The following is a 15,657-nucleotide window of genomic DNA, read 5'->3' on the forward strand; positions in this document are numbered from 1 at the left end:
GCCACTTGCGAAGATCTTTTCATCCTCGCTCTCCACTGGAGTCGTACCTGAGGACTGGAGAGAGGCAAATGTAATTCCTCTCTTCAAGAAAGGAAATAGGGAAATCCCAGGCAATTACAGACCAGTCAGTCTCACATCTGTCGTCTGCCAAGGTGTTAGAAAGGATTCTGAGGGATAGGATTTATGACCATCTGGAAGAGCATGGCTTGATTAAATGCAGTCAACACGGCTTTGTGAGGGGCAGGTCATGCCTCACCAACCTTATCGAGTTCTTTGAGGACGTGACTAGAAAAGTTGATGAGGGTCGAGCTGTGGATATGGTGTATATGGACTTCAGCAAGACATTTGATAAGGTTCCCCATGGTAGGCTCATTCAGAAGGTCTGGAGGAATGGGATTCAGGGGAACATAGCTGTCTGGATACAGAATTGGCTGGCCAACAGAAGACAGCGAGTGTTAGTAGAAGGAAAATATTCTGCCTGGAAGTCTGTGGTGAGTGGCGTTCCACAGGGCTGTGTTCTTGGGCCTCTATTGTTTGTAATTTTTATTAATGACTTGGATGAGGGGATTGAAGGATGGGTCAGAAAGTTTGCAGACGACACAAAGTTTGGAGGTGTCGTTGACAGTATAGAGGGCTGATGTAGGTTGCAGCGGGACATTGACAGGATGCAGAGATGGGCTGAGAGGTGGCAGATGGAGTTCAACCTGGATAAATGCGAGGTGATGCATTTTGAAAGGTCGAATTTGAAAGCTGAGTACAGGATTAAGGATAGGATTCTTGGCAGTGTGGAGGAACAGAGGGATCTTGGTGTGCAGGTACATAGATCCCTTAAAATGGCCACCCAAGTGGACAGGGTTGTTAAGAAAGAATATGGTGATTTGGCTTTCTTTAACAGGGGGATTGAGTTTAAGAGTCATGAGATCTTGTTGCAGCTCTATAAAACTTTGGTTAGACCGCACTTGGAATACTACGTCCAGTTCTGGTCGCCCTATTATAGGAAAGATGTGGATGCTTTGGAGAGGATTCAGAGGAGGTTTACCAGGATGCTGCCTGGACTGGAGGGCTTATCTTATGAGGAGAGGTTGACTGAGCTCGGACTTTTTTCATTGGAGAAAAGGAGGACCTAATTGAGGTATACAAGGTAATGAGAGGCATAGATAGATTCGATAGCTAGAGACTATTTCCCAGGGCAGAAATGACTAACACGAGGGGTCATAGTTTTAAGCTGGTTGGAGGAAAGTATAGAGAGGATGTCAGAGGTGTGTTCTTTACACAGAGAGTTGAGAGAGTATGGAATGTGTTGCCAGCAGCAGTTGTGGAGGCAGGGTCATTGGGGACATTTAAGAGACTGCTGGACATGCATATGGTCACAGAAATTTGAGGGTGCATACATGAGGATCAGTGGTCGGCACAACATCGTGGGTTGAAGGGCCTGTTCTGTGCTGTACTGTTCTATGTTCTATATACCCATCTCTCTTTTGAAACCTCGCATGGAATCCATCTCTACCACCCTCCCAGGAAGTGCATTCCAAATCCCGACAGTTATGTGCCATCTCACTCCTAGCTCTTGCTGACAATCTTGAAATAGAGACCCCGAGGTACTGACACACCAACTAGTGGAAACATAATATCCTTTAACCCTGTCCAAATTGTTCATCATTTTGAACACCTCAATAAGGTCACCGCTTAATCCTCGCTGCTCCAATGAGATTACAATCATAGAGATGTACTACATGGAAACAGACCCTTCGGTCCAACCCATCCATGCCGACCAGATATCCCAACCCAATCTAGTCCCCTGCCAGTACCCGGCCTATATCCCTCTAAACCCTTCCTATTCATATACCCATCCAAATGCATTTTAAATGCTGCAATTGTACCAGCCTCCACCACTTCCTCTGGCAGCTCATTCCATACACATTCCACCCTCTGCGTGAAAAAACTGCCCCTTAGGTCTCTTTTATGTCTTTCTCCTCTCACCTTAAATCTATGCCCTCTAATTCTGGACTCCCCCACCCCAGGGAAAAGGCATTTATCCTATCCATGCCCCTCATAATTTTGTAAACCTCTATAAGGTCACCCCTCAGCCTCTGACGCTCCAGGGAAAACATCCCTAATCTATTCAACCTCTCCTTGTAGCTCAAACTCCCAACCCTGGCAACATCCTTGTAAATCTTTTCTGAACCCTTTCAAGTTTCACAACATCTTTCTGATAGGAAGGAGACCAGAATTGCACACAATATTCCAACAGTGGCCTCACCAATGTCCTGTACAGCCGCAACATGACCTCCCAACTCCTGTACTCAATACTCTGACAAGAAAGGAAAGCATACCAAACGCCTTCTTCACTATCCTATCTACCTGTGACTCCACTTTCAAGAGCTATGAACCTGCACTCCAAGGTCTCTTTGTTCAGCAACACTCCCCAGGACCTTACCATTAAGTGTACAAGTCCTGCTAAGATTTGCTTTCCGAAAATGTAGCACCTCGCATTTATCTGAATTAAACTACATCTGCCACTTCTCAGCCCATTGGCCCCATTTATCTGAATTAAACTACATCTGCCACTTCTCAGCCCATTGGCCCAGATCCTGTTCTAAGCTGAGATAACCCTCTTCGCTGTCCATTACTATCCCGCTAACTCTACATATCCCATGGCTAACTTACCTGGCCTACACATCCCTGGACACGATGGGCAATTTAGCATGACTAACCTGCCTGTCTTTGGACTGTGGGAGGAAACCCATGTAGACACAGGGAGAATGTGCAAACTCCACAGATTGAGGGGGGACCTGATTGAGGTCTGCAAAATCATGAAGGGTATAGACAGGGTGGATAGAGATAAGCTTTTTCCCAGGGTGAAGGATTCAATAACAAGAGGTCATGTATTCAATGTGAGGTGTAAAAGGTTTAAGGGGGATACACGCGGAAAGTACTTTACACAGGGGGTAGTAGGTACCTGGAACGCGTTGCCAGCAGAGGCAGGCACGGTTGATTCATTTAAGGTGTATCTGGACTGATGCATGAGTAGGTGGGGCGCAGAGGGGTACAGATCCTTTGGAATTGGGCAATAGGTTTAGATAGTTGATTTGGATCAGCACAGGCTTGGAGGGCCGAACAGCCTCTTCCTGGGTTGTAAGTTTTCTCTGCTCTTTGTTCCACAGACAGTCGTCAGAGAGTAGAATCGAACCCGGGTCCCTGACGCTGTGAGACAGCAATACTAACCACTAAGCCAATGTGCCACGTATGGTGCAACTGTTAACTATCATCTTAGATTTAGTGCCTTGTTGCCTGCAAGCATTCTTGATGAAGAGCTTATGCTCGAAACGTCGACTCTCCTGCTCCTTGGCTGTTGCCTGACCGGCTGTGCTTTTCCAGTGCCACACTTTCTGACTCTGACCTCCAGCATCTGCAGTCCTCACTCTCTCCCTGCGTGCAGGTGTGGATTACTTCACCAGCTGAGGAAATTGTGAATGCAACTCAATACTAAATCAAACTGATCCACCTCAGACCGTACAATGCAGGGATTTATCCCGGCGATACTTTCAGATTCGGATTCACAAAGATAAAGAGCTTTCAGGGTTTACACAGACCTGCTTTCCTCGTGTCTGCAATAGCAGTTGCTGGGGCAACACTTCGCACAAGGTCTGGGTTTAAATCATCTCTTCCCTCTCTCTCCTCAGGGATCACCATCATTGCCTTCTCCCTAAACGTTAGCAGGGTAGAGAACCATATTAGAGAATGCTTCCCATTCAGCTTAAGAAGTCCTCGTTCCTAAAGAAAAGACATTTCGTAAACATGCAGGCAGTCCATGGGTTGCAAATGGGTTCCATTCCAGAGGCCACTTGCAAATCGACTTGTATGCACGTGGGAACACAATGCAGGTCAATGGAAAGGAGCAGTTGTAAGCACTGGAAATGTTCGTATATTAGACCTTTAAAATTACAGCCTGTGTGGGATTGTGTTTATAAGTTGGATGATTGAAAATTGGGGTCCCCCTTTATTTTAATTGCATTAGTCCACTATAATGTGGGCAGATTCAGTAAATAGCATTTACTGCTAAAGTTAATGGAAGGGGAAAAAACTAAAAAGGTATTACAGAGAGACCTCGATATTAAATCAAAATGACAGCAAAATGACAGCAAAATGACAGCATTTAAGAGAAATACAAAAGGAATTTCTTGTAAAGATTTATTTAGTTGGAAGCCTGCAAGTAAATGCATTGAAGGTTGCTCTGATACATACAAGCCAAAACCCTTCCAGGAACACATGGAGAGTTCAGAGAGCAGACAATTTTACTAGCTGTTATTGTCATAAATAAGATGAGTTGCAGATTTTTATTAGAGAATTATACAAGCCTATTAAGTGTTCTAGGTCCCCATTTTGTTGAATTTGATTAGTCACATTCATCTGTAGCTGCAAGTGAGGAATGTTAATATTTTTTATTAACTGAATAAGTGGGTTCTCTGTCAACATTTTACTCTCCTTGGGTTTTGTTAACAATTGAATAGAGTGGGCTAAAATGTTCAATGAAAGTTACAAAGACATTTCCGCAATAAAAGGGCAAATTGGTCCTCACTTTAAGTTAATTTTACAAAGCATTTTGCTCACAGACTTGACTGAAGCTGCATTTCTACTTGTTTACCTTATCAAAAGCTCAAAAGCCGTTTTCTCTTTCCTCAGCTTGGTCAGATAACGTTGCTCCTCTGTCGAGCCTCCGTATATTAGAAAATAAACTCTGAAAGAAATTAATTCCAACATATCAGGCCTTCAGGCATCACACATACACCTAATGATTCATCTGGAAACACGTACACAACTGATGCTTAGGTTAAGGGAAAGGCGGAATGTTTATGTTACGTTGGCACAATATCCCTTTGAGTCAGCTGCATTAGTCACACTGCTAGTGTTCAGATTGCCTCGTTAACTGTGGGAAATTGAAGTAATGATTCTGATGGAGATAAATTTGATCACCAAGCTGCTGCTGCTGCAAAAAAACATTTTCCAATTTGTTCACATGAATGAATGAGTGGGAGAAACAAATAAAACTTACTCGGTTACAAAAAAACCATACAGCACAGAAACGGGCCCGTTGGCCTGACAGACTATACCTGCTCCTTCTCACAAGCATCCTGACACCTCATCTCACTAACACGTGTCAATTCCCTTCTCCCTTGATCTACTGTTCTCTTAAAAGGCATCGATGCGATTTGCCATAACTATCCCACACGGTAGCAGATTTGACATTGTAACCACTCTCTGGATAAAGAAATGTTCAGTATTTCAAACAAAGAACAGCACAGTAAGTACAGAACAATGAAAAGTGTTCCTAAACTGAACAAGATAACAGCAGGCCAAGGGCAAAGCTGTGCGTAAGTGAAAGGGGCAACAGAGCGGAGGGGGAGTGTTAAATAGTCTCAAATTAGGCTTTTGTTTTCAAAGCCCTACTCCCATCTTTTCTCAGCACAAGGCATGAAGCAGTGAGATGAGAACGGAGGTAAATAATCTGGATCACCTGTACCTATTAAGACGGAGCACTCAGATGTAAGTGGGGAAACAGTTAAAGAGAAACGACATGCAGAATCTATGGAGCTAGTTCTGTGGCACCAAGTAATTTATGTTCTTTATTAACGCATTAAGTTTTCAGAGTTTATTGAATTGATGCAGTGAGCTGCTACAGAGTACTGTCCTGCTTATTTATGGCCGAGGTTTAACAACCATAAGCACAATTTAGCTATAAAATCTCCAGTCTCAGACTCGGGCTCGTTGACAGTTACAAATGAACCTGGTAGTTCCGCAGAGCAAATAATGCCAGAGTCAATGTGAAAGTTCCTCATTCACCTTAACACAGCTCCCAGGCAACTGGAATCCTACACTGGATATTCTACAAGGTAATAAATGGGCTGGAGATTAGGCAGCATTGACAATAGCAGATACAAGCCGCTCCTCATTTCTGGAATTCCTGGTGCAGGTTTAATGCAGGGATGGGTGAGCCGCCACCGACGGCTGCTTTACGTTTTGATGAAAGTTGGCTACACAAAAGTGATAAGTGGCACACGTGGGAACAGAAATTGCCAGAGGACTTCAGCAGCTCTGGCAGCATCCACAGAGCAAGAAAAACAGAGTGAACATTTCGAGTCCAGTGACTTTTATGGACTCGTTAACTCTGCTTTCTCTTCTCCGAAGCTGCCAGACCTCCCCAGCAATTTCTGTTTTGATTTGTCCCAGCATCTGGAGGTTCTTTATTTTATTTCAGTACAGTGGCAGAGTGCGCGGAATGAGCCAATGTCTTGCTGGATGGGTATATGAATAGGAAGGTTTTAGAGGGATATGGGCCAAATGCTGGCAAATGGACTAGATTAGGTTAGGATATTTGGTTGGCATGGACCAGTTGGACCGAAGGGTTTGTTTTTGTGCTGTATATCTCTATGGCTCTAAAGCTGTGGGAAGTATGTGCAGAAAATAATATTATAAATAGGATGGGAAGATGAATAGAGCCATTTTCCCGAATTCCGTTAGTAATTACCATAGTGGGAGCAGCCTCCTCCTTTCCTACTCAGACAGCAAACTGGTGTCCAGATCCAATTGGCAACCTCGAGCTCATTTAATTGGAAACAATTTAATTTGCACAATCTGATATCTTTCATCAAGAATGATGGGAGAAGTAATGTTATGTCTTTATATGAAGATTGTCACACAAGAAACCTCTTGATCATTCATTCCAATTACACTTTTTAATAAAGATGCCTGATCCTCAAGTCCACTTTCCCAACCCACGTCTCTGGGTTTCATTACGGTCTAAAAGTAAAACAATTGCAGTCGGTTCTGCTACAACACGGTTCTTCAGCAACCTTGTGTTATAAGAAAATTGCACAATAGCAGCACTATTTCCACTAATGGGGCCAGAATTGCATTATAACCAACAGATGCTTTAAAAGTGTCCCCAATTGGTCAAATCGCATTACAGCAAATTTGCATTAATGAAACGCATGTTATAGCAGAACGACCTGTACAACCTCAGTACATCTTCAATGATGGAGCACCCACAACTGTCTGCTGCAGAGTCAACTATGAATGTGTGTGGAACTCAGGAGGATCCTGAATCCAAGAAGTGCTATTAGAATGAGAGCAGAAGGCTGTTTGGCTCATTGCCCCTACCCTGGCTCTCTGAGTGAGTGTCTCATTCCCCTCCTATCTCCCAACAATCTTGCACAATAGACAATACTTTTTAAATAAACTATCTTTTGAAGGTCTGGATCAAACTTACTTCCACCGTACCTTCATGCAGTAGTTCCCACACCCTAAGCACTTGAAAGAGTTGTTCTTCGTGTTGCTTTTGCTTTTTTTTTAAACTAAATGACTTTAAATCCATGTCCTCTCATCTTGGATCACGTTGGCTGTTTGGTGCCTGGATTCACAACACCGGTTTAGAGAGGAACTGACGATGAGAGACAGAGAATCCAGTCATTGCTGTACCAATGATACCAGTAGGACATCAAACAGACTCTGCATCGTCAGTATGAAGAGCTAGAGACAAATTAAGCAGCCAAACCCAAAAGTTAATAATGTCTAGATTATTAAAAGAGCCAAGTGCAAACTAACACAGGGGCAAATGAGATTAGGAAAAATGAATGTGTGGCTCAAACTGTATCATTGGGATGGTCTACACTTGAACTGCCTTGGGGCTGCTGTTCCAGCAAGGTGCATAACCAGACAAGGAGACAGGGATTTAAACTAAACACTGTGGGAGGGATCAATACATGAATAGGAGAGGTTTAGAGGGCTATGGGTCAAATGCTGGCAAATTGGACTCAATTAATTTAGGATATCTGGACGATTTGGACAGCAAAGTCTTTTCCCATGCTGTACAGCTGACTGTACGTGGTCAACCAAAGAATAGACACAAGGCAAGAGAGAAAGTTATTAATATGAGAAATAAAAACAGATTGTGTTAGGAACAGATAGAGGGGCCAAGCCTGGAATATTTTCAGAAAACACACAATAGATGAATCTGAAAACGAGAAAGATCCTAAAGCTACAAAAGGCATGTGACTGTGCAAAGGTGGTTGGCAGGTCAGAAGATTGGACTTTAAAGATTGATACAGTGGAAAAAAATCAAAGAGGAGAGAATTCAAGTCAGAAATATCAAAACAGATTGGAAACGTATCTATAAATATTTTCAAACGAAACAGGTTAAAGTCCTATGAAAGTGACTCTGGGGAGTTAACATATGAAAATAAGGAGCTGACAGTCTCCAATACTGAGGACAGAAGTAACTGTAAATAAGGAAAGGAAGGACAGCAGAAAATTACAATTCCTAATAAAGTGATACTGAACTAATCGCTGGAGCTGCAGGCGGAGGAGTTTCCAGATTCGGATGGATTTCATCCTAAAGTCTAAAAATAAAAGTCTAGTGACACAGTTGGTTCGCTGGTTTTAATTTTCCAAAACTCCCTGGATTCAGGGAAGATTTCATTAGACTGGGAAAGAGAGAATATAATGTCTTTACTCAAAAAGGGACAAAGAAAGCAGAGAACTACAGGTCTAACATCTTTTGTGGGCAAAACGTTAGAAATTATGATTAAAGATATTATTGCAGGGCACTTAGAAAAATACAAGCTTACCAGGCAGGACCACCATGATTTTCTGAAAATCATGTTCAATCAATTTATTGAAGTTCTTTGAAATAACATGCTATGGATAAAGGGGAACCAATGGATGGAGTGCACTTAGATTTCCAAGTGTCTGATAAAGCCATGACAAAAATATATCTCATGGCGTAGGGAGTAATATATTTGTGTGGATAAAAGATTAGCTCATTGACTGGAAACAGAGCAGCCGTAATAAGCCATCCCTTGGTTGGCAAGGTGTAATAACTGGTGAGTCATAAGGATCAACACTGGGTCCTCGACTCTTTACAATTTAAGAAAACAATGATTTGGAGAATGGGATCAAAGGTATAGTAGCAAGATTAGTTGATGACACAAAGACATTTAGGAAGGTATGGTGGGAAGAGAACAAAAGGAGGCTGTAAAGGGATATTGATAGGTTTAAGAGAGTGGGAAAATATATGGCACGTGGAGTACAGTGTGGAAAAATATAAAATGGGCCACTTTGTGCGTTTTGACTTCATCCTGCCAACCTAAATGGCAAGAGATGACAGAACTCTGGAGACGCAAAGAGATCTGCATGCCCTAGCGCATGAAACGCAATTGACTCATACGCAGGTAACAGCAAGTTAACAAGGAAAGCTAATAGAATGATGTAGTTTACCAAGAGGGGAACTGAATCCAAAGGTAGGGAGGTCATATTCCAGCTATTCATGCCATTGGGAAGGAATACTACGCACAGTACTAGCTTCCGTATCTAAAGGAGGATATAAATGCTTTGGAAGCAATTCTTAGAAGGCTGATACTTGGAATGAGTGGGCTGTCTTGTGAGGAAAGGTTGAACAGGTGAAGCATATTGCTGGGATCTCAAACAGTACACAGCAGCTTGTTTGAAACACAAGATCCTGAAAGGTCTTCACCAGGTGGATGTGGACAGCATGTTTCCTCTTGAGGTAATCTAGAACAGAGTCACTGTTTAAACATAAAGGGTCACCCATGTAAGACAGAGAGGAGGACTGCTTTTCTTTCTCTCAGAGGGTCTGAGTCTTTGGAATTCTTCCTCAAAAGATGATGGAAGCAAAACTTTAAATTGTTTTTAAGGCAGCTGTTGATAGATTCTTGGTGAGAAAGTGAGTAAAATGCTATCAGATGTAGACAGAAAAATCAGATTAGCCAGGACCTCAGAGTGTTGGAGGAGGATTGATAAGTAGAGTGGCCTCCTCCTGTTCGTAACTTGTACATATGTAGGTCTATTAGCAAAATCCCAGCAATGAAATATGTGATCAGAAAACTTTTGTTAAGGACTTGGGACCATGAATAAATTTTAGAAGCAGAAGAACCCGCCAGTTACGCTTGGAATGGTGCCATGCTTTATTTTACATTCAGCTGAGAGGGAAGACAGGCCTCAGGTTAATGTTTCACCTGAAGAGTTTTGACAGTGCAGCACTGAAGTGTCAAACTGGATAATGTGCTCAAGTCACTGCAATGTGACTCCAAATCAGAAACATTTATTCAGAGGTGAAAGTACGATTTCTGAACTACACCCTACGTCGAACTCTTTAGGAGAGGCAGTCTGGTAGGGCTTGCTTGCAATTATAGTCCACAGAATGAGAAAACCAAAGAGACGTGCAAAATTATTTGGAACTCCAGTGGAGTTCAAGATATGGGACATTAGTGGAACAGTTACAATACTGAACTAGCACCACACTGGTGAGAGTGCACCTCAGATTGTGACAAGTTGGAAATTGAATACAAAGGCCCATTTCCTTTCTCAACAATGGTTTCGAGGGGATACTAATCCACAAAAAAAAAGTAGTTGACTCCTAACCCTCTCTGAAGTGATCAGCTATTAAAAGACAATAGCTTCCAAAAGGTGATCGCAATTGGGCATATTCAATACGGCTTGCTCGGAAGGCTCTCATTCTGAATTTTAAAAACTTCACGCTCAAGAGCTCTGTAAATAGTATTACCGGAGAGGCTTGCCAGGCCTGCTCACTCTGTAAATCTCCAGCTGACGAACAAATGACAGTTCTGCATCATACAGTACGACGTAGCGGGGCTCGATTTCGTGCAGTACACGGGAAAGGCTGTACGGATCGCTGCAGCCCTTTAAGGGATGGATAACAATGAGGGGCTCCTTCAGGATTCCATAGCAGGCATCTGTTGGAAGTTTTGCAATCACACCCTTTGATTGAGCTTCCTCGTTGCCGGTTTCTGGGCTAACACTTTCTTCATTCTCCCCTTCCCCCGCTCCTTCCTTTGATTTCTCAGAACCTTCATCATTTTCTCTTCCTACCATTTGAGTCAAAGTCAACTCTGGCTTCCTCCTGTTTTTAGCTGTCTCTGCTTTTGCTTTCTTCAGCTTTGGCCCATTGCTAGGTTTTGATCTCGCCTTGGTTTTGCCAGGCTTCCTATCCTTTATGCAGGTTTCCCCAGCATCCTCTGCCTTTTCGCTCTTCCCGAAGGTTTTGTTATACAGTCTCATTAACAAGTCTTCTGCTCCAACAGTAATGTATTCCTTCAGCTGGGCACAGGTTCTATCATCGCTGGCACAGATCAGCACATGACCTAGAGGCAGCAAAAGAAAACACTGCTGTAATCAACCAGGCTCATGAAGAAACACTTGCCTACAATATCAGATCACATCGCGAAAAGAGACATACCACCGAAGCTTTCTCGCTTGTACTCATCAGGACAAATACAAGAATTTCAAGTTTCAATCAATCACAACAATTTATACTGCAGGAAACCAGAGGTGTTGATTGGATGAGGCCTTGCAATGGAGGTGTTACCTTGGAGCTTGTAACTCCATTATTTCAACTAACGACGTACAGTCTGCAAAGCCCAGATTTAAATCCAAATATATAATCATTCCACCGATCAGCAGTTTCATTTGATTCAATTAGGTCCACCTCATTGTGGAAGTAAGGAGTGAGCATGTTTAGACAGCAAACATTACTGGCACATTACCGTTGGCAATAATTTACATTCCAGCAGCAGCTTTGTTTAAAAAAAAAAGTATGACTCTCATGTGCAATAAAATGAAACATATTTTACATAAACATATACCTGACTGATAAATCATTTACTATTTCTGAACAAACCCAATTTTCATCCAAATTTCAAGAACAATTTCTCTGCGTGTTCCAGCCCCAGCTGTCCCATAAAAAGCTTAAACCATTTGATGTCGATGCATCCACCATCTGGAGTCGTCATTCTCACAGGGTTCCAATAATCTCCTGCCAACACAGAGTTCTGGAGTTAGGCAAAGACAAAGTCAATGCTCAATTCTTTCAGCTGTTCAGCAGCTTACCGGAGGCTTCGCTGGACTCATTTTCTCTTTTTATCTCTGTTAGGACTTCACTCAATGCTTCCCACTTTGGATTTGGCTCCAGGACGAGATCCTTTTCTTCAAAGTAAATGTAAAACAAAAACAACGGTGCGCTCAAGTTATTGACAGTTTCAACTAACTGCCCAGTTATTCTGTCTCTAACTCTGAATTGTATATAAAATGGTCTCCTTTTTCTGCCTCCTAGGCTCGGTGACAGATTGGTGAACCGATTCTTCCTTGACAATGTTGCTCTGTAGCTGGTGTGTTGAGAGTCAGGTAACAGTGCCCTTTTGGAGACTGGTATTTGAATGGCCACTTCCCTTTTGTATGGAGGTGGGTGACATTCAGCTGGCTTTACCTCACTGTAGTACTGGAGTACAGGAAAATTGAACCTGCAATCCAAGATGCCAAGTGGCAGTGCCCTTCACCACCGATCATTTCAAACCATTGAAGGAATGTTCGAGGCTAACAACCAACCAGGACTTGTGCTGCTCAATCTCCTTATAAAGATGAATCCAGTCAGAGATTGTTAAACCACTCCTTTGAAGCAGATAAGGATTCTTTTTCTTTTCTCCCATGGTGTTTCTCACCTTTTGAATGAACAAGCTCAGCACGGGGGTAATTCCTCAGGGCTTTCTTTAGATGTTACCGGGTTGACATACTCTCAGGTCCAGATGTTGGACTTGAGACATAGGAGGTGGAGGAGTTTCCACATAGAGGTTTATAAAATCAGCAGGGGCAGGGATAGGGTGAATGGCAGGTGTCTTTTCCCTAGGGAAAGGGATTTCAAAAATAGGCAGCATACGTTTAAGGCAAGAGGAGAAAGATTTAAAAAGGACATGAGTATTTTTGTTTTTAGATTGATTTTTGTGATTTGTGAGTGGAATGAAATTCTGTAAGAAGTGGAGGATGGGGTTTCAATTACAACATTTAAAAGGCATTTAGCTACGTACATGAATAAGAAAGATTTGGAGGGATATGGGTCAAAGGCAGGCAGGTGGGACGAGTTTAGTTTGGGATTATGTTCAGCATGGACTGGTTGGGCCAAAGGGTCTGCTTCTGTGTTGTATGACTCTAATTCATAAGTAGGCACCTACCTACCTACCAAAACTCAGGATAGCATAGATACACTGGGTACAGCAGCTGGGTTACTGGCTTCCAGGTGGTTGGGGGTTTATAACTGACCAACAGGAGGCAGTAGGCAGTGAGCAGCTTCCTAATTCCTGTCCTAGCAGCTGCACCTAATGGGGAGGGGCAGCTGGAGCTGGTAGATAAGAATTCAAAGTATGGTCAGAAGAAGAAATGATAAAGATGCTAAGATGAAGGAAGGAAGGAGAGGGGAAGGGACCATGAAGTGTCAGGAAGCTCAGTCGAAGAAAGTGATTGTGAAACTTCCAACAGATGCTTGCTATAGAATCCTGAAGGAGCCCCTCATTGTTATCCATCCCTTATGGGGCTGCAGTGATCTGTACAGCCTGTCCCATAGACTGCACAGAATCAAGCTCTGCTACGATGTACTGTATGATACAGAATGGTCATTTGTGCACCAGCTTGAGATTTATGGAGCAAGCAAGGTGCAATTATCATGTTCCTGAACCTTCAAGTCAGCCTCACTGACCGGTCAATTCATCGAATCCTTTCACTGTGGAAGTCGGCCATTCAGCCCCAGGCCACACCAACCCCACCCAACAACGACTACCCCAGCCTGACCCACCTCCTACCCTATCTCTGGGACCTTGCATTTCCCATGGCCAATCGCCTAGCCTGCACATCCCTCCCTACTATGGGCAATTTAGCATCTAACCTGCACATCTCTGGACTGCGGGAGGAAACCGGAGCACCCGGAGGAAACCCACGCAGACACGGGAAGAATGCCTGTATGGAGTTTGCAGATTCCTGAGGCTGGGATCGTACTCAGGTCCCTGGCACTGTGAGGCTGCTGTGCTAACCACTGAGCCACTGTGCCACTTGTAGGCACTGCCTAGTTGCCTATTTCAGGTATCAAGTGACCAGGTCTGCTAACGGTTTATTGCTGGGTCCATCATCTTGTCCCTGCACTAGAGCCCTTGTCTTATCTCGCCCTCCTCTAGAGGAGGCACAGTCACTGCTGGGTCATCAGATAATCACTGAGTACAGGTCAAGCAGTAAAAGCTCACAACCAGCAGACCGGCGGGTGGTTACACAATGTTTGTACACTGCCATCATTTTCCAGACCACAGCAAGCTACAGAATTTCCACAGAAATCAACACAGCACAACCCCAGGAAACGTAACAAGCATTTTGCATGAGGTGCAGTTAAGTCAGCCCCAGCACACATTATATAGTAACGATTATTAAATACACACCTGTCTTGTCCGTTTCTTTTGATTCAGTGTTTATCATATTTGCTGAGGTTTTAAGCTTTGTGTCTGGACGCTTGTACACCCTGGCTCGAGCATTCACAAACATTGTGTTACTGGCATCCAGAAATAACCACCCTGTCAGCACAAACCAATATTTGTTAATTATTCTTCATGGCATCAAAAGGGGGGGGGGGGGTCGAGGTCTCATTAATTAGTGAAAGACAACACCAAGGAAGCAAGGACACAGCATCAAGGACACCCTGGATGAATGATGCCACCTTCTGTTCAATGATCTGCAACCCCATTGAATAATCAAACAACTCTGTCACTGGCTGTCAACATCAGTACTGCTCACAACCTTTATCCCTCTGTGACTCTTTCCAAGGTACAACGGGGGATCTTCTACAACAGCAGCAATGGTGCCATCAGGTCATCACTAAAAAGCCAGCAGGGGATTGCAGGAAACATCACAGCAAAACATTCAAGCAATACACTATTGACAGCAAGATGTCTCACAGTCTCATTCCAATCAGTGCTAATCTAGATTATGCTGGGAATTTCTTAAGGGGATATATTTTGCCAAGCTCAGCTTTCTGATCTTCTTTCTGCATCACTCAATGTTTTTGTTAAATAAATTTTAAAATGATGATTTCCACGAAACTGCCTCTAGATACTTGACAAGACTCTGAAATACAACTTCAGAAGTGAGTTGATCAGTCTGCCAGCAGTACAGTAATATTCATAATCACTTCATTAATTCCCATCACAACTGCAGCAGCTGGGACTGCAAGAGGGAAAGAGAATGGGGATTTATTTCTGATTTGATTTTTCTGATGCCTTTCATCAGTTACCCTCTACAAACAGACTCGTCCAAATAACATTTTGTGAACCAACTAAGCTTGTAGTCACAAACCAGCCTGGTCACTATCTCTGACAATAATGTTTTACTGCCAGATTTTTGTCCAAACTGAACTCATTTTTCACAATGCTATGGTGAGATCTGAATTAAATATTGTAACTGCTATGCTGCGGTTCATAATCCAAATTTATTTGGCCATTAAAGCCTACATGGCAGTGTTGTTAGAAGTCAAAGAAAATTTCACAGGACATACAGTACATTAGACCATGGAATGCCCTGCCTGCAACAGTAGCAGACTCACCAACTTTAAGGACATTTAAATGATCAGTGGATAGTCATATGGACGAAAATGGAATTGCGTAGGTTAAATGGGCTTCAGACTGGTTTCACAGGTCGTACAACATTGAGGGCCAAAGGGCCTGTACTGCGCTATAATGTTCTTTAAAGCGAATGAGATTCAAATAGAATGTGGTTGAAACTTTATTGCTGGAACAGCACAGCAGGTCAGGCAGCATC

General features: G+C 43.1%; 1 protein-coding gene across 2 annotated transcripts in view; it reads right to left on the minus strand.

Annotated features, from left to right (window-relative positions):
* ercc4 (excision repair cross-complementation group 4) overlaps nucleotides 1-15,657 on the minus strand; it is a 63,806-nt gene that overhangs the window by 32,707 nt on the left and 15,442 nt on the right. For both annotated transcript variants that reach the window (XM_043712109.1, XM_043712108.1), the window contains exons 6-10: nucleotides 14,286-14,417; nucleotides 11,923-12,018; nucleotides 10,580-11,177; nucleotides 4,646-4,738; nucleotides 3,594-3,706 (exon numbers count right to left, since the gene is read on the minus strand). In XM_043712109.1, the coding sequence (XP_043568044.1) occupies nucleotides 3,594-3,706; nucleotides 4,646-4,738; nucleotides 10,580-11,177; nucleotides 11,923-12,018; nucleotides 14,286-14,417 (1,032 nt within the window). The remainder of the gene's footprint in view (nucleotides 1-3,593; nucleotides 3,707-4,645; nucleotides 4,739-10,579; nucleotides 11,178-11,922; nucleotides 12,019-14,285; nucleotides 14,418-15,657) is intronic.

This window comes from Chiloscyllium plagiosum, chromosome 21 (assembly GCF_004010195.1).
Source record: "Chiloscyllium plagiosum isolate BGI_BamShark_2017 chromosome 21, ASM401019v2, whole genome shotgun sequence".
NCBI lineage: Eukaryota > Metazoa > Chordata > Chondrichthyes > Orectolobiformes > Hemiscylliidae > Chiloscyllium > Chiloscyllium plagiosum.